The following is an 18,520-nucleotide window of genomic DNA, read 5'->3' on the forward strand; positions in this document are numbered from 1 at the left end:
AGAAAAACAGTGTAAAGTAACTGCATTAAAACTTTAATCTTTTTTAGAAAAATACAAAAAAGAATTTAAACTTCTGCATAACTGATGATATCACTTGAAAACTAACGCACAAATCAAAGAGTGGTAAAAGGTATCTGTGATACACATAACTTTTATAAGTACATCCAGCAAGTATTAAAAGTTCCTTGAAAAATCATTAAGACAAAAAGAGAAATAATTCAGCACATAAATGAAAAAAAAATCCAGAATAAGCAATTCTGAAAAAAATTAAAATGGTAATAAATCCAAATAAATATGTATACATACTAATTCTCCCTACACAATTTCACCCTATATGACTGGCAACAGATATAAACCTGCCTACCCAACCTAAGGCCTGGGTTCAAACCCAGTACCACTAAAAGTAAAAGCAAGTAAATGAGTAAATAATGATAAATATGCTCAAGAATTTTAAAGTAGAATAACTAGAATGACAACCAAAATGGAAATCATTTTTTTTAATTTGGAACTTCTAGAAATGAAAAATTCCTACAAATATTCAAAGGATAAACAGCAGACCTGACACAACAGATGAAAAATATTATGACCTTGAAGACATAGCAAAGAAACAATCGCAAAGAAGCAGAGCAAGAAAAAAGAGACATAATGAAAATAGTATCAAACAAACTAACTGGTGAGTATTTACAGTCCCAGAGAAAGAAAAAATTTATTTGAAGAAATAAAACTTAATCACAAGCAAGATGAACAAAAGCTATACTACACAAAGGCATATTACAATCAAATCGTTTAAAAACATCTATGATGGAAAAATTTTTAAATAGATATGGATGGATTCAAAACAAAAAACAAAGCCTTTTATAAAATATATTCATCAAAACTACAATTCTTCAAGTTTACTGCCTCCATATATCACATACTAGATCAATGCCAAGGGTAACATGGTGAAGCTGATATCATCATGTAAATTATATGGAGTAGGCAAAAAGAAAAACAATACTGGGGGGGGGGGGGGGAAGCTGGGGAAGTGGGGAGGGAAGGGATGGTAGGGGAAAAATAAAAGAGGGGGTAACAATGCTGGATAGGAATTGTACTCTTTACCTTACTCATGTAACTGTAACCCCTCTGTACAGTTTCTTTACAATAAAAAATATTAAAAAAAAAAGAAAAAGAAAAATACACCAAGGAGGCAGGGAGGAGGTGTAGCACCATCTCTATGTCCCAGCACTGCCCTGGAGTTACAGCTGAAAACCGCTTCCCTGCTCTCCCTCCTCCTTCCCTTTCCCTATCCCTATCTCCTCTCCCTCCCTCTCCCACTCCCTCTCATTTTCCTATCCTTCTCTCTTTCTCCTCTCTTTCCTCTCCATTGCCTCCTTTTTTCCTCTCTTCTCTTATTACTAACTCGCCTTTGCCTCTCCCTCTATCTCTCTAGACCTCTCCTCTTCCCTCACCTCCTCTCCTCTCTGCTCAGTTCTACAAATACCAACAAGAACTTTCTAGACCCTAAAGGTGGGCGAGAGGTCTTAACTATATAGATGTACTTTCATGCATGCACCTTCCCTCAAATCATCCATCATCTTTACTTAGAGGACACCTAAGTAAGCAAACCACTCTTCATCTCCCAGTTCTTAAAGTGTCCTCCCATTTCTTGGAAAACTAAATAATTATGTACATCCTATCAATGTTATCATATCATCTACAGCTCATAAAAGTGCCTAAGCCCTGAGGACACTGCTTGATTGCTTGGTCAATTTGTTTCCCCTCAAATTCTTTTTTATTTTTTTTTTTTGGGGGGGGGGGTCATGTCCCAGAGCTTTTGCACTCAAGCCTGGTGCTCTACCACTACTACTTCTAGGTTTCTGGTGGTTAATTGGAGGTAAGAATCTCACAGACTTTCTTCCCCTGGCCAGCTTCAGAACCACTATCCTTAGATCTCAGCCTCCTGGGTAGCTAGGATTACAGGCACAAGCCATGGGCCCAGAAGCATTTGCTTCTGCTTATATACATCTTGCTACTAGAACTCTTTTGTATGTATGCTCCTGAATTTTTTGCTGAGACCAAGAATCTGCCATTCATCTCAGCTGACAAGTAGCCTTGACCTTTTCTGTGAGTCAAATTTGAGTCACTATGAGACCCAAAAGTAGCCAATTAACAGGAGGGAAAGCAAGAACGACTGCATACTATTTCTAGATTAGATCTACCACTAGGAGAACATTAATAAATAACTTTATTTACTTCTACTATTTTAACACAATGTGAAACAGTTTAAAAATAAAAGGACAGTTTTATTTCAAAGATCTTACTACTTGTTATTATAAAATACTTCAGAAGTCTTACTTTTCATTATAACAAGGTACCTTGGCTGTTCCTTCCAAAACTCATGTCAAAATTTAATCCTAACTGCAAATACTATTAATACTGTTAGGAGATGGGGCCTAATAAGAAAGAGGTAAAGAGGTCATGAGGGCTCTCTGCCCCCTGGATGGGTTAACATTCCTATCTCAGAGATAAGTTGGTTACTGTAAGAGTATGGACACCTTTTTATAATATATCACAAAGGCAAGTACCAATATAGTGAGGAGATCCTAGACTTCAAAACTGAGAAATAAATTTGTATATTTCATAAATGATTTCTTCTGAGGAAATTTTGTTACGGTAGCAGAAAACAAACGAGAGAAATACTGAAAGTACTAAGTGTAATTTCTAGTATTTTTTTAAAGAATTATTTGGTGTTAACTGCCACAAATCAAATAAAATAGATCTAATCATAAACATTAATTAATACATTATGTTGGTATTTTTAGTTATATTTTTAGTTATAAATAGGCATGTTATACTTTGCATTTTTTCTAAACTGCTAAAATACACACAATATGTCTAACAGTTCTATATATCACATCCTAAGTTTAAAAGTAAATATATATATATATATATATATCTAAAGCAATAGAAAAGTTTATCAATGAACAAAAGTACATTACAAATTTAACTCATTTTTTTAATTTGAAAAACTTTGTGTACAAAGTTTTGTGTACTATGTGTACAAATAATTTTCTCTGTATGTATGCAACTGTAAAATCAGTATTCTTACAATTATTACTCAGGATTCTTGCAAATCCTAGAAGATTATATCTTTGAAGGGCTCAGATTCAGTGAAATTAAGAAATTCAAACCGCTTACCTAATATTTTCTGATAGAAAAGAGCAATCACTAGCTTCATAACTATAAACAATGGATCCAGTGAATTCTAAGAAGGGGAGGTCATCTTCAAAAACACTCTTCTGAATATATGCCTTGAGTTAAGTAAAATTTAGAATAGTTGTAAAGTTCATATAAAATAATAAATGTTCACTGAAATAAAGACCATTGAAGCATTTAATTTATACGTCTAAGTTTTACCAGTTAATACTTTATAAACGAATGGTCGATTAACAATAATAAAGCTATCCAATTACAAAATTATTCCCAGTCATTCTGTTTTCCAATTTCTAATCTTATTTTATGAAGCCATTTAATTTACTGATTTTTTTCTGAAAAGGATATTACTATTCTAGGGGCTTGAACTCAGGGCCTGCACATTGTCTCTGAGCTTCTTTTGCTTACTAGCACTACCACTTGAGCCACAGCGCCACTACTGGCTTTTTCTGTTTATGTGGTACTGAGGAATAGAACCCAGAGCAGGGCTTCATATATGCGAGGCAAGCACTCTAACAGTAAGCCAGATTTCCAGCCTTAATGTGGCCTTCGTATGCTGATTCCCGGTACCAAATCTTTTTTTTTTTCTTTTTTTGTCGGTCGTGTGGCTTGAACTCTGGGCCTGGGAGCTGTCCCTGCGCTCTTCAGCTCAAGATAAGTGCTCTACCACTTGAGCCACAGCACCACTTCTGGTTTTCTAGTGGTTAATTGGAGATAAGAGTCTCATGGACTTTTCTGCCCAGTCTGGCTTTGAACAGTGATCCTCAGATCTCAGCCTCCTCTGTAGCTAGGATTACAGGCGGGAGCGACCGGCGCCTGACTCCTGGTACCAAATCTTAAGTCTGTACAGGACTTAAACTCAACCAAAAGCTTCACCAATATTAACGTTTAAATTATTAACTAGAATTAGTAAAGTGAATCATGAAAACTGGATACAGAGAAAGTATACTGTAAGAATTCTCATTGTGTAAACTAAATAATACTTTGTTCTATTGACTCATTCAATAACTGCATCCTGGTTCACTCACATAACAGAAAGGGTCTTACCTAAATAAGGACCTGAAGTTTAAAAGTAAGGAATAACTCATTATACACTAAAATTTAAATTAAACTTCCCAGTTTAAAGAATAATCAATAAATATACCTTTCTTTCCTCTTCAGTACATCCTTTATTCTGCATAGACACCATCCATTCAGGAAATTTACGCTGTGGTGGTGGTGTTTCCAATTTTTTGCCATTCATCTCTAAAATGTCCCAGCTGCAAAATAATAGTAACAACAACAATGATAATAATGGCCTGAGAAGCAACTACAGCAAATATTTGAAAAGAAACTCAGTCATTTCAATATGATTGAAAAACAAACACATATTCAAAGTAAGCAATAACATGTAAGCTCAAGTAGAAGATGTGAAATCCCAAAGAAAAAAGAAAATGTCTCAAAGACACAGATATAATACTCTAGATTTATTAATTATACAATAAGTATCTCTTCCTTTTAACACTATTTGGCCTATTAAAATTGAGTTCTAAGCTTCTAGCAATTCAAACTTTTATTATTCTATGGTATTGATTCTTTCATAGAATATCCTGAATAAGAAAAAAGCCAGAAGTGGCGCTGTGGCTCAAGTGGTAGAGTGCTAGCCTTGAGTTGAAGAGCTGAGGGCCAGTGCCCAAGCCCAGAGTTCAGGCCCCAGGACCAACAACAAAAAAAAATATATATATATACCACTTTCTTTTTACTCTGTAATGGAAACATAAACCAATTAACATTTTCTACAATGTAAACCAAACTTCAAGTATGGATAAATAGTGAGTGAAAAAATGATAACATTTTGTTACTGACAAAATAGATCTACACCTTGGCATAGCATACATTGAAGCAGTGTAAAGTTCCTGGCAAGTTCCTCACACCTCAAACTTTAGTTCCCATTATCTCAAGAGAATAGAGCTTTTAACATATAGAAAATTCACATGATAAAAGATGTTGACACTATAAAAATCATCCCACCAACTATTAAGATTAATACATTTTACTAGACGAAAAAATGCTAGTCTGCTATCTAGACAAAAAAATTAGCAAAACAGAATTCAACTATATACATTTTTTTTATTTTATTTTATTGTAAAGATGCTGTACAGAGGGGTTACAATTGCATGAGTAAGGCAACGAGTACATTTCTTATCGAACATTTTATATAAACTTTTTACTGTAAGCCTACGATTATGGATTAATTTAAAGCCAGAAATGGAGGCTGGGGTCACATAAACAGTGCAAATATTAGATCACACTACAGGAACCCAAAATCTAAACAACTTGCTTTAACCAATGACTTTGTATATATCACTCATAAAACAGTTATTATACAGCCATATGCTTCCTAATGTAGAAAAATGGGACATCTTTGGAGTGTGTTTCTCAGTTTGAAGGGAAAAAAAAGAATGTTCCATCTGCACTTGTTTGCCTGTATTTTGTTGTTGGACTAGATCCATGATTCACAAAATGAGAACTGATAATCCAACTGTTGCTGCACCACATGCATTAGTTAGTAACATAAAAATTTGTAAATATATGTATGCTTTATGAAATAAGGCATTTTACAAATGTCAGTGGTTATTATACTCTATTTTGCCACCAATTCAAAACATGACCTAAGCCAAAGTTGATTCCAAATTATGTATGTATAGTGTATATATATATATATATATATGTAGGTAGGTATATACATGTATGTATGTATAATATATATAATATGTTAATCTTAAAATATATTTTGTAAGCTGGATGCTGGTGGCTCAGGCCTGTAACACTAGCTACTCAGAAGGCTGAGATCTGAGGATTGCAGTACAGTTCCACCCTAGGCAAGAAAGTCCATGAGACTCCTATCTCCAATAAACAACTCAGAAAAAGCCAGAAGTAGCCAAGTGGTAGAGCACTAGCCTTGAACACAAAAAGGCTCAGGAACAGCATCTAGACCTTGAGTTCAAGACCCAGGACTGGTTAAACAAAAAAAAATGTGCGTGCGTGCGTGCGTGCGTGCGTGCGTGTGTGTGTGTGTATCACAAGCTTGTGTAATATCAAGAGTAGATCACAAGCAAAATGCAAAAGAAATTTTAAAACTATGATTTCAACAAATAATGCAAATTCTATAAAAAAGAACTACAGAATCTTGGAATTTTGTAGTTTACTTACAATGATAAAACAAAAATAAACCCTAGCTCTCATCTGAGATACTGTAACACTAAGCTCATTTTAATTTGAAATATCTAATTCTTAAGATATAAAAAGGCTCTTTTGAAAACAAAATTTGATCTGGATGCTTCCAGGCAAAACATTTGAAAGCTAATTTTTTTTTTTCAGAACTAAATTTGGTCAAGTTTACTTAGACATAGGGTAAATGGAAACACACAGAAAATTTAAGTCTTAGAATATCTGCAATAGGGAAATCTTCTAACCACATAGTAAGAATTTTTTTTCCTGGAGAGACAAAAGCTATTTTGGGAAAGGATCAGTCATAGTATAAAGGAATTTTTATTTGCACGTTTAGCTATGTTTTGAATACAAACAACTTTGACACATCTTTTTCTAAAAGCACATTATCATTTCATAGTTTTCTATTGCACCATTAAGGGAACTTGTATCACACACTCCTCCCTCCATTGAAAAAAGTATGTTTTGCTTTGCTTTGCTTTGAACTTTTCTGAAATTATCTTGGGTATCCTTTACCTACTATCGCTTTCCAAACTTCATCTAGATTTTTTTAAACTATCTAGGATTTTTACTGTTACTTTTCATTTTTCTGTGATTTTTTAAATTATGAACAGCCCAACCTGAACATTTGCCTTTCAGTAGGGACACTCATCTCATTCACAAATGGGACAAAAATAAGTTTACCTTTCACTCTTCGTATGCATCTTACTTTCTTTGCTTCCTTTTTTCTAACTTGCTGAAATTTTCAGCAATTCCTTTACTGACCTTTATTTAAGATAAATTCAAGACTTTAAATTATACTCTATTTGTAATAAAGACTTAATATTTTTTTTCAAACTATCACAAATAAGCTTAACTGCACAAGAGGAAGCAAAGGGTCAGAGCTTCTGCCTCACAAGACTGAAAAACTCCTTTTCCAGCCACTAGCCAGTATTCCAGCAACTCAGCTCCTTAACCAATCTTCAAGGGTTCAAAGAATCTTCAAATATAGTAGCTTCTCCTTTCTTTAAGAAGTTCAGGGCTGGGAAAGTGGTTCAGTGGTACAGTGCTCGCCTAGCATTCATGAAGCCCTGGGTTCAATTCCTTAGCACCACATACACAGAAAAAGCCGGAAGTGGTGCTGTGGCTCAAGTGGTAGAGTGAGTTTCCTGAGCGAAAGCTCAGGAACAGTGGCCAGGCCCTGAGTTCAAGCCCCATGACTGGAAAAAAAAAAAAAAAAAGTTCAATTCTTCAGATGATAGAAGCAAAATTTTGAAAACAATTGAAATTTTATAACCGATATTTCTACCACTCATCTTCTGTAGGATTCATATAACTTTAATTGAATATTCTCAAAATACTTCCACTTCCTACTTCCAAAGCTAGTCGTTTACTCTAAATTTATAAACTGTTAGTACATGTCAATATGCTTTCTCCTTACATTTCTATGTGTGTGTTGAGACAGGGTCTTAATATGTTGCCCAGGTTCAACTCAAAGTCCTGATCCTCCTGACTCTTCAGTGCTGGGATTACAGACCTGTACCACCATACTCAGCCTAATCACTACATTTTTAACTGAGTTAATTCAATTCTCAAATGCCAGTTCAAGATGCCATTTTGCTGAGCAAAAACTATACTTCAATAAGTTTACAAAGACTGCTGAGACTCTGAGGATTGAGGTTTGAAGCCAACCTGGGCAGAAAAGTAAAATATATCTGTGAAAATACCAAATTTCCTGTACCTTACTCCTCCTGAACATAGTGCTCCATAAAAACAAGAAGGCACAGACTCAGCAAAAGTGCAGCCCTGATGCTGTACTTTACATTGAGACCTTATTAACTTGATTCTAGAGTTCATCACATTTATCAATTATTATGGGTAAATAGTAAATTAGGTTACATCAATAAAACAATACTGTACAGTTTGAGGGATCTGTTTCTTCTTCATTTTGGGGTGGGTGTGTGGGTGTGTGAGTATGTTGGGAGGGGCGGTGACGTGCACATGTCTTTCAGTTTGTGTCTGTCTGTGTGCTGGTACTGAAGGATCAACTCAGGGCCTCCCATTCTTTCACCCCTGACCCCCATCCTGGGGCTTGAACCCAGGACCTGGGCACTGTCACTAAGCTTTTTCACTCATGTCTACTGTTCTACCACTTGAGCGATACTTCCATTTCCAACTTTTTGGTGGTTAATTGGAGACAGAGAGTCTCACAGACTTTCCTGCCAAGGCTGGCTTCAAACAATCAGATCTTCACATCTCAGCTTCCTGGGCCTCTCCTATCTTACATAGCTTTTTCACTCAAGAGACCAGGAGGCCCACAGTGGGGAAGGGAGTTAGTAGATTCCCTTTCACCCAATAAGCTAAGTGTGGTGGTACACACCTGTCTGTGCGTGCCTGCAGATATTTGGGAGGCCACAGACAGGAGAATAAAGTATAGACCAGCTCAGAGCAAAAACAGAATACCATATCTTAAAAATGACCTGAAGCAAAAAAGGTTGGAAGTATAGTTCAAGTGAGCAGAACACCTGCTTAGCAATTGTCAGCCCTGAGTTCAAGCCCAAGAACTCCCCGCCTCAAAAATTTTTTTTTTAATTTTTTTTATTTCAGCTGGGCACCAGTGGCTCCCGCCTGTAATCCTAACTACTCAGGAGGCTGAGATCTAAGGATCGAAGCTCAAAACCAGCCCAGGCAGGAAAGTCTGTTGAGACTCTTATCTCCAATTAACCACCAGAAAACCGGAAGTGGCACTGTGGCTCAAGAGCACTCACCTTGAGCTGAAGAGCTGAGGGACAGTGCCCAGGCCCAGAGTTCAAGCCCCACAACTGACCAAAAACAAAACTTAATTTTAATTTCATGTATTTTTATGCACGTATACAAAAACATGCCAAATAGTAGTGGTTATCTCCAATTACTAATGGCCTTTACTTTTCTTCTTTATATTTTCCTAATAACTAATGCCAGTTATTAATATCCTATAAGAATTTACCAATAAAAGGCATATAGGATTTTTTTTAAAAATAAACAAGAAAGAATGGGCACAGTGGTTCATGTCTGTAATTTCAGCTGCTTGGGAGGTAGGTAGCAGAGATAGAGAAGTCTAGACTCAAGACTAACCTGAGCAAAAGTTAACAGATCCTATCTCAATCAACATGCAGAAAGTAGTAGTGCAATCCTGTCATGCCAGCTATGTGGGAGGTTATAGATAGGAGAATAATAGTCCAAGGCTAGCCCAGTTGAAATATAGTATCCTATCTGACAAATAAATACGTAAGACTAAAACTATGGCTAAAGTGGTAGAGTGCCTTTTTAGCAAACATAAGGCTCCAACTCTAGTACTGTGTGCGCGCGCGCGCATGCACACACACACACACACACACACACACACACACACACACACACACACGAGATAAAAGATAAAGAAAGAAAAAGGAAAACAAAGTGAACAATTTACAATGAGGGCTACATGTTTTAATAGTATAAAACAAGGATCAGTAAACTTTCTTTTCTAAAGGGCATACAGTAAATACTCTAGGCTTCATGAATGAAATAGGTTCTCTTACAACTACTCAGTTTGCCCTGATAACACAAAAGCTATAAACAATACTTGGGCAAATATGTATGGCAAGGCAAAAAAAAAAAAAATTAATAGACACTGAAATCTGAATTTAAACCAATTTCACAAAATCTTCTTTTGATTTCTTTTCATCCACTTAATAATATATAAAAATAACAGCCAGCTTGTAATACAAAAGATACGCAGTGAATCAAATGTGGCCCACAGGCTATTTCCCAACCACTACCTCAGAACACAGACAAGATGTTTTAACCCTGGAAAATACCTAGTGCTAGTTATTAACAACCCACTAGGGCTACTTTATAACTCATTCATAAAATACCTAATAACAATACAATTTCTTGGTAAAGCTGGACAGGGTGGGCGCTCATTTAAGTTTGTTTCATTGTTGTTTGCTTTTAATTTGGTTTGGTTTGGGTATTTTGTCTGGAGGGGCTGGGGAGTGTTTGAGACAAGGTCTGTGTATCTAGTCAAGGCTAGCCTCTAACTTCCTTTGTAGCCCAGTCTGGGTCTGAAGTCAATCTTTCCCACCTGAGTCTCCCTAGCAAGAACTACAGGGCTACCATGCCTATCTTGGTAAAATCTTTAGATAAATGTGTTGTGAAATATGATGGACAAATGAGCTGATTTTCTATATGGGGCTGATAGCATTAGCCAATCTATCAACATTATGAATTATGATTTGAAGAAATTTTTACATGATTCTATTGGAAAGTATTGAGATGGTAGGACAAGTTGTCTGTTGAACCCATTTCTAATTTCTACCAATAGATATGAAATCAATAAACCTTCAAATTAAATCAGAACAAATTTTTAAAAAGTAAGATCACATTTCCAATTAGATAGCTTTTGAATGACCTAGTTTTAAAAACTATAGCCAGAAACCTAACAGAAAAGAGACATCTCAAAAGTATATTTGCTAAAGACAACCCTGAGATACCACCTTACCCCAGTCAGAATGTCCCACATCCACAAATCAGCCAACGACAAATGCTGGAGGGGATGTGGAGAAAGAGGAACCCTATTACACTGCTGGTGGGAATGTACACTTATACAACCACTTTGGAAAGCAGTCTGGAGGGTCCTTAGAAAGCTAAAGATTGACCTCCCTTACGACCCAGTCATACCACTTCTAGGCATCTACCCTGAACAACAGGAACCAATATACAAGGACACGTGCACCTCCATGTTTATTGCAGCACTGTTCGCAATAGCTAGGATATGGAAACAACCTAGGTGCCCCACCACAGATGAATGGATCCAAAAATTGTGGTATCTATACACAATGGAATATTATGCAGCCATTAGAAATGACAAAATAATGGCATTTGCAGGGAAATGGATGGAGCTAGAAGGAATCATGTTGAGCGAGGTAAGCCAAGAACGAAGAGACAAACGGTACATGGTCTCCCTCATAAGTGGATGCTAAATCCAAAAGGTTAGGTGATACGACAAAACTAACAGGACTTAAGAAACAAAGAACTCCCGCTCATCTGGTTGAACCACTACTAAATATCCTCATGCTGCTGATCACAAATATGGTATATAACATGTGAACACTGTTATATATTACAGACTGTGGTAGACAATTTGCTCCAGGGAAGTTAGAATGAACTTGTGACTTTGAAATTATGTAATCATTTAATCACAATCAAAAAAAAAAAAAAAAAAGAACCTCGGGGAAGGGAGGGAGGGAGGGGATGGTAGGGGGAAAACAATGGAGGGGGTAACAATGTTCAAGAGGAAGTGTACTCATAACCTCACTCATGTAACTGTAACCCTCTGTATAGTAGCTTTACAATTAAAAAAAAAAGTATATTTGCCACTTAGAGTAGTCATCTAGAGAATGGACATTCTTATCACTGGTATCAAGAGAAAGTATAGTTCCAATAGATTAGCTCAGAGACTATCGCTTCTTGGCCTTTTGGCTAAGATCAAGTGTAGCTCAGAGACTTCTTTGTTCCTAAAACCTCTAATTAAGGTATGAAAATTAATACCTAGAGTTACTATAACTACTGTGCATAACTGCTTGAGGGCTAAACTGAGCAAAGTATCCTAATAGTTTTAAACAGATTGAAAAATCACTGTTAAGTTAAATGCACATACAGACAACCATTTCAAATTCAGGACAAAATTATTATTAAATAACTGAACATCTAACTCTCATATGTAATTAGTTTTCACTAATTAAACTATTTCATTAATTTCACTATTTACCTAAAATGCCTTAATTTCATCTTGTTACAAATAAAGGCTACCTTGATGAAATACACTATTTTTTAAGTACTAATTTCTTAATAATGCAAGAATCTCTACAACTACTTGAAAACTTACTAATAAAACGTCATACAGAAGTACTCTCAATATTTATACCATACTTTCAAGTTGCAACTTTGTATATTTATGCAAATGTTTAAAATATCCTGTTTTTTCACAATGATTCTCTGAGGAAGGAATCTGAGTCATCTTTACTATGCAAAAAAGTAAGCTAATAACAAAGTCTAGCTGACATTGCGAAAGTTAGTAGGTAGTTTTATTATTAAAAACTACTGTAGAGGGCTGGGAAGGTGGCTCAGTGGTAGAACGCTTGCCTTGCATGCATGAGGCCCTGGGTTCGATTCCTTAGCCCCACATAAAGCAAAAAGAAAAAAAGCCGGAAGTGGCACTGTGGCTCAAGTGGTAGAGTGCTAGCCTTGAGCTGAAGAGCTAAGGGAGAGCGCCCAGGCCCAGAGTTCAGACTCCACGACTGGACCAAAAAATTAAAATTAAAAAAAAAACTACTGTAGAATCTGAGAGAAGCTAGGAGGAAGGCACAGAATCAGAGGGAAATGGGGAAAATATACAACAGAGGGGCCCATCGATGAAAACGAACTAAGCAACTCAAGGGCAGCAACTGAAGGGAAGGAAAGAGGGAACAGCTTACACTAAGCAAAAGGAAAGAAATATGTATATTACATATCACCCCATGTGAAAGAAATAGTTGTATTGTCAAAGCTCATAGAATTCACAAACATTATAGACCATGACAATGACAATTTGCCTTGTGAAGGTTAAAATGTGTTTGTGACTTTAAGTATCACTATCTCACAATTCTGTGAAATTTGTGAAATGTATGTAATCACTTAATCTTAATAAAAAATTATTTAAAAAAAAAAACTACTGTAGAAAGAAACAAAAAGGGCTGGGTGCTAGTGACTCAGGCCTGTAATCCTAGCTACTCAGGAGGCTGAGATCTGAGGATCACAGTTTAAATCCAATCCAGACAGTAAAGTCTGTGAAACTCTTATCTCCAAAAAACTACCAGAAAACCAGAAGTAGCACTGTCACTCAAGTGGTAGAGCGTTAGCCTTGATCTGAAGAGCTGAGGGACAGCGCCCAGGCTCAGAGTTCAGGCCCCACGACCAACCAAAAAAAAAAAAAAAAAGACAAACAGAAAAGTAGTCTGTAACTAAATCTAAACTTGACTTGGAGTGGGAATGTTTTGTGGGTTGTTTTTGTTTTGTTTTGTACTTACTTAAAAATAACTCAGAGCTGGTGAGGAGGTGGGGAGGGCTGGAGACTGCTTCTATCAGACAGGCCTCCATGGCAAGTGGTGGGGCATTTGTTTTGCACAAACTATTTGCAGTCTCTGTGTTTCAAAGGAAAAGAAAGTTGCATCCAGAGGGGTTTGTGAAAAGGAATAGCTTCACACTAGGACTGGTGACTTCACCTCTTTTGTTTGGGTTTGTAATTATTTTTGCTCAGATGTATGTAGCCTTACAATCTGGATATGTTTTACATTAATTTTCCAATGCTGACATTTAGTTTCTGGTAAGAGAGAGCTGGTCAAGTTACTGGCTTTTCACTGCTCTCATTTAACCCATCAATCTTTGTAAAGCTAGATTAGTGGTGTTTTACACAACTTATTTAATCAACTTATTTTCTGAGCAATGATTGTTAGAAATTGACAGTGTGGTTCCAGTGATACTGAAAACAGAGGCAAAGAACTGGGTTTCCCAGTGGACTTGACTTTGGACCTGGCCTGTGGGTTAATGAGGGGGAATTCTCTCCATAGCCCTGTCCTTTTTGTTAAGCACTTACTGTGACTGCCCCGGGCCAGCGGAGCGAGTGTCCTCCAAGGGGCCGAGGCCCTGGCCAGCCCTGGTGGCTCCAAGTCACTCACCCAGGCTTCAGGCGTGCGGCCCAGCAGGGTCACTTGGCCCCATTAATTCTGCACCCATGTGTGTTTGTTGTTTTAAATCAAGCCGTGTAGACACATGCATTTGCCTCATGTACTGGACTTTTATAACAAAGAGAAAATTTGGAGTTCTAATTCACAAATGGCAAATTATACATCCCTCTTTGGATGCACCAAAGACCCGTAAAGTTCATAGCTTTCCATCTATATTTATAAAGCAATACTGTACTATACAAATCAATATTTTTATCACATGCTTGAAACTTTTATTTTGTTGTTTTAAAATGTGCACTCTAAACATATCAGAAACTTATTTCTTCCTGTGAACTTAAGCTGCCTGCGCACAACAAAAAAGAAAAAAAAAAAGAATTATCAAAGGGAGAGAAGGTGGGGAGAGCGGACAGGCTCTTAATTAAAACACTGAAAGGAGAAAGGAAGTGAGGGAGAGCAAGTAGTTTGTCCTAAGTCACTGAACTCATGCCTGTGGTGTGAGACTGGCGGTAAGCATTTATTCCCTGTGTGTGTCTGGGGCTGGGCTGTGCCTAGATGAGAAACTCAGTTCCGACCTCTCCTGCAGCTGCCCTTCTTCAGGCAGTGTAGCCTGCAAAGGCATCACTGCAGCACCGCCTGCCAGCCTGCCACATCAGTTATAAGGCAGGACCGTGTGTGGTCACTGGAGAACCTAGCACCAGCTCCCTTGTCACCCTACTCCAGCTTCTGCTGATGGAGCTGCTGCATTGTTTCTCTGGAAACTGAGTCACATTTTTGCATTTAACAAATTTTACAATACCACAGAAAACAAAACCTGCTTAGAAAACAAAATATGAAGCAGAAAACATTTGGAGTCTGTTTTTTTTTAATTCAGTCAGTTGCAAAATTGAACTTCTCAACTAAAACCAGTGTCCACGTGAAAATGTAACTTCGCAGGTAGTGCGTGGCAAGATGCCTAGGTAGGAAATGAGTAAAATTGAGTCTGTGTGTACTAACAAGCTGCTTTTTTTCTGTTGAGACTATCATTATTTGTCTTACCCAAGAGGCAGTTACCTGAATTGGATGTCTGAAACATAACTTATGCAGGAATAGTTCCATAAATACATTTAAATAAACTGTAAAGATATTTAATAAATATAGTATTTATACTGAAAAAAAAAAAACTCAGAGCGAGGCTGGGTACTAGTGGCTCACACCTGTAATCCTAACTACTGAAGAAGCTGAGATCTGAGGACTAGTTTGAAGCCAGTCCAGGTGGTAAAGTCTGTAAGAATGATCTCAAGCTTTTTTTTTTTTTTTTGTCGGTCACGGGGCTTGAACTCTGGGCTTGGGTGCTGTTCCTCAGCTCTTCAGCTCAAGGTGAGCACTCTACCCCTTGAGCCACAGCACCACTTCTGGTTTTCTAGTGTTTATTAGAGATAAGAGTCTCACTGACTTTCATTGCCTGGGCTGGCTTTAAACCGTGATCCTCAGATCTCAGCCTCCTCAGTAGCTAGGATTACAGGCGTGAACCCACTGGCGCCCAGCTTTTTTAATGTTCAAAAAGCTCTACATCTGTCTTGCCTAGATGATTTGACCTTCATAGGACACAGTTCTCAGCCTTCCAACCTCTTAACCCTCCCCTGGCCTCACAGCTCAGCCTCAGTCTTACAAGCTAGGCCCACAATGGAATGCTTACAGCAAGGCTTAGGCCAGTGTGCCCTGCCTGCATCAGGCAGTGTGCGCATATCTTTGGTAGCTTCCCTGATGTCTGTGAAGCACCTGGGAAAATAGAGCTGGGGCCAATCCTTCACTTGACCCTACCAAAACTGAACCAAGGTGAACAGGTCAATCACTGAATTTCACCATGCATATATCTTCTTTCTCTTTCCCTATACATAAACTATATTTAAGAGTTTTCCAACAACATCTAAATGACAATAACTTCTATTCACTCATCCAACTTTTCTACACACTTTCGTATATAGAAAGACAGAGACAAGGGGCTGGGAAGGTGGCTCAGTGGTAGAGTGCTTGCCTTGCATGCGTGAGGCCCTAGCTTCGATTCCTCAGCACCACATAAGCAAAAAGAAAAAAGCCAGAAGTGGTGCTGTGGCTCAAGTGGTAGAGTGCTAGCCTTGAGCTGAAAAGCTGAGGGACAGTGCCCAGGCCCAGAGTTTAGGCCTCACAACCGGACCCAAAAAAAAAAGAAAGACAGAGACAATTTACGAAACCAAAACAGCAGAATACAGCAATTCAGTTTTGGTTTGCATTTCATCAAAAGAATTATGTTAGCCATCGGTGGCTCACGCTTATAATCCTAGCTATTCAGGAGGCTGAGATCTGAGGATCACAGTTCAAAGCCAGCCTGGACAGGAAAGTTCGTAAGACTCTTATCTCCTAAACCACCAGAAAACAGGAAGTGGCATTGTGGCTCAACTGGTAGAGTGTTCGCCTTGAGCTGAAGAGCTGAGAGAGACAGTGCCCAGGTCTAGAATTCAAGCCTCATGACTGACACACACACACACACACACACACACACACACACACACACACACACACACACACACACACACACACACACACACACACACACACACACACACACACACACACACACACACACACACACACACACACACACTATGTTATTTTACAGAAGTAACTTCCAAAGGCCATGTGCCAGTGGCTCTCGCTGAAATCCTAGCTACTCAGGAAGTTGAGACCTGAGGATCAGGGTTCAAAGCCAGCCCAGGCAAGACTGTAAGACTCTTTTTTTTGGGGGGGTGGGGTCCAGTTGTGGGGCCTGAACTCTGGGCCTGGGCGCTGTCTCTCAGCGCTTTAGCTCAAGGCTAGCACTCTACCACTTGAGCCACAGCACCACTTCCGGCTTTTTTCTTTTTGCTTATGTGGTGCTGAGGAATCGAACCCAGGGCCTCATGCATGCAAGGCAAGCACTCTACCACTCTACCACCTTCCCAGGCCCTATAAGACTCTGATCTCCAATTAGCCACCACAAAATCAGAAGTGGCACTGTGGCTCAAGAGGTAGAGTACTGGCTTGGAACATAAAAGCTCAAGGACAGCACCCAAGCCCTCAAGTTCAAGCCCCACAACTGACCCCCAAAAACTTTCAAATTAAATCAACCATTTGTTGAGCCTAAAAAATGCTTAGCTTGGAAGCACAGTGTCTCATACATGTAATTGTAGCTACTCAGTAAAGTGAGGTTTGAGGATCATGGTTTGAAGCCAGTCTAGGCAGAAAAGTTCCTGAAACTCTTATCTCCCATTAATCACCCAAAAAGCCCAAAGTGGAGATGTAGTTCAAGTGCCAGCTGCAAGCAAAAAAAAAGTAAAGGAGAATGTCCTGTCCTGGTCCTGAATTCAAGCCCCAGTACCAACACACACACACACACACACACACACACACACACACACACACACACACACAAATCTGGGCTTGATTTCTTCTCATTTATTATACTTGTTTCAGAAATGGGATGATATAAATTATCTATACATACCCATATATTAGCAACTACTTTACATGTATGTACTTATACACATGTCAATAATGCATTATCTATTATAAAGATATACTATAATTTACAAGATATTCACCTGTGTCATTTTTGAAAATTTTTGTGAGTATAAAAAAGTAGAGATGAAGGGAAAAAGGAAATAAAGCATCTATGACTATGCTCTCATTTAACTCCCTAATTAAAGAGACTGTCAAGACTTTCATTATAGTCTATTACTAGATTTCTACTTATCTTAATTTCCCTCCAAATATTCCAAAATTCAAACCAGAAAAGTTACATTAAACTACCTATTAGTATAGGTTCAACTATATTAAGTCAACAGTAAAAAGTAGTAGGAAAATTGTTTTCAGCGACAGATTTTCATACCCGTCAAATATTATATAAAGCACAGTTTTGTATTATATAAAGCACAGTTTTGTATTAATAAAGCCAGTTGAAATAAAGAATACATAGAATAAATCAGATAAAATAAATAAAATAGCATGCCATAACAATGCTAGAAACAGGGGAAAATGATTAAAGCCTATCCATAAACCAGGAACATGACTTGACCTGAACTAAATTCATGCCACAGTCAAGTGCTTTATAACTGAATTTCACAATGCAACTGAATAATTCATTATTTTTAATGAATTTCTTCTATTCTTCAAGTAACTACAGCCAGTCAGCTAAAATCAACCATTATAAACTGAGCAACTACAGAGGAAGTTTTCAAAAAAAGTCAATTAAAACTTACCTAGGCTATCTACTTTTCATTTTATTTTTATTACTGTTACTTTACATATGATCTGAAATGAAATTTTGTAGGACTCATTATTAAGTGGATGTTGATGTTGCCTAACCAGCGTCTACACTGGCCCTGAAAGCACCATCCCAG

At 37.7% G+C, this 18,520-nt stretch overlaps 1 protein-coding gene across 1 annotated transcript in view; it reads right to left on the bottom strand.

Moving 5' to 3' along the window:
* The window catches only part of Wrn (WRN RecQ like helicase), a 133,746-nt gene that overhangs the window by 103,434 nt on the left and 11,792 nt on the right, over positions 1–18,520 (bottom strand). Inside the window, exons 2-3 of the mRNA XM_042701966.1 lie at positions 4,337–4,451; positions 3,178–3,290 (exon numbers count right to left, since the gene is read on the bottom strand). Coding sequence (XP_042557900.1) covers positions 3,178–3,290; positions 4,337–4,435 — 212 coding nt within the window. The 5' untranslated portion in view covers positions 4,436–4,451. The remainder of the gene's footprint in view (positions 1–3,177; positions 3,291–4,336; positions 4,452–18,520) is intronic.

The sequence above is a fragment of the Dipodomys spectabilis genome, unplaced genomic scaffold (assembly GCF_019054845.1).
Source record: "Dipodomys spectabilis isolate Male_0828 unplaced genomic scaffold, ASM1905484v1 ptg000009l, whole genome shotgun sequence".
Lineage (NCBI taxonomy): Eukaryota > Metazoa > Chordata > Mammalia > Rodentia > Heteromyidae > Dipodomys > Dipodomys spectabilis.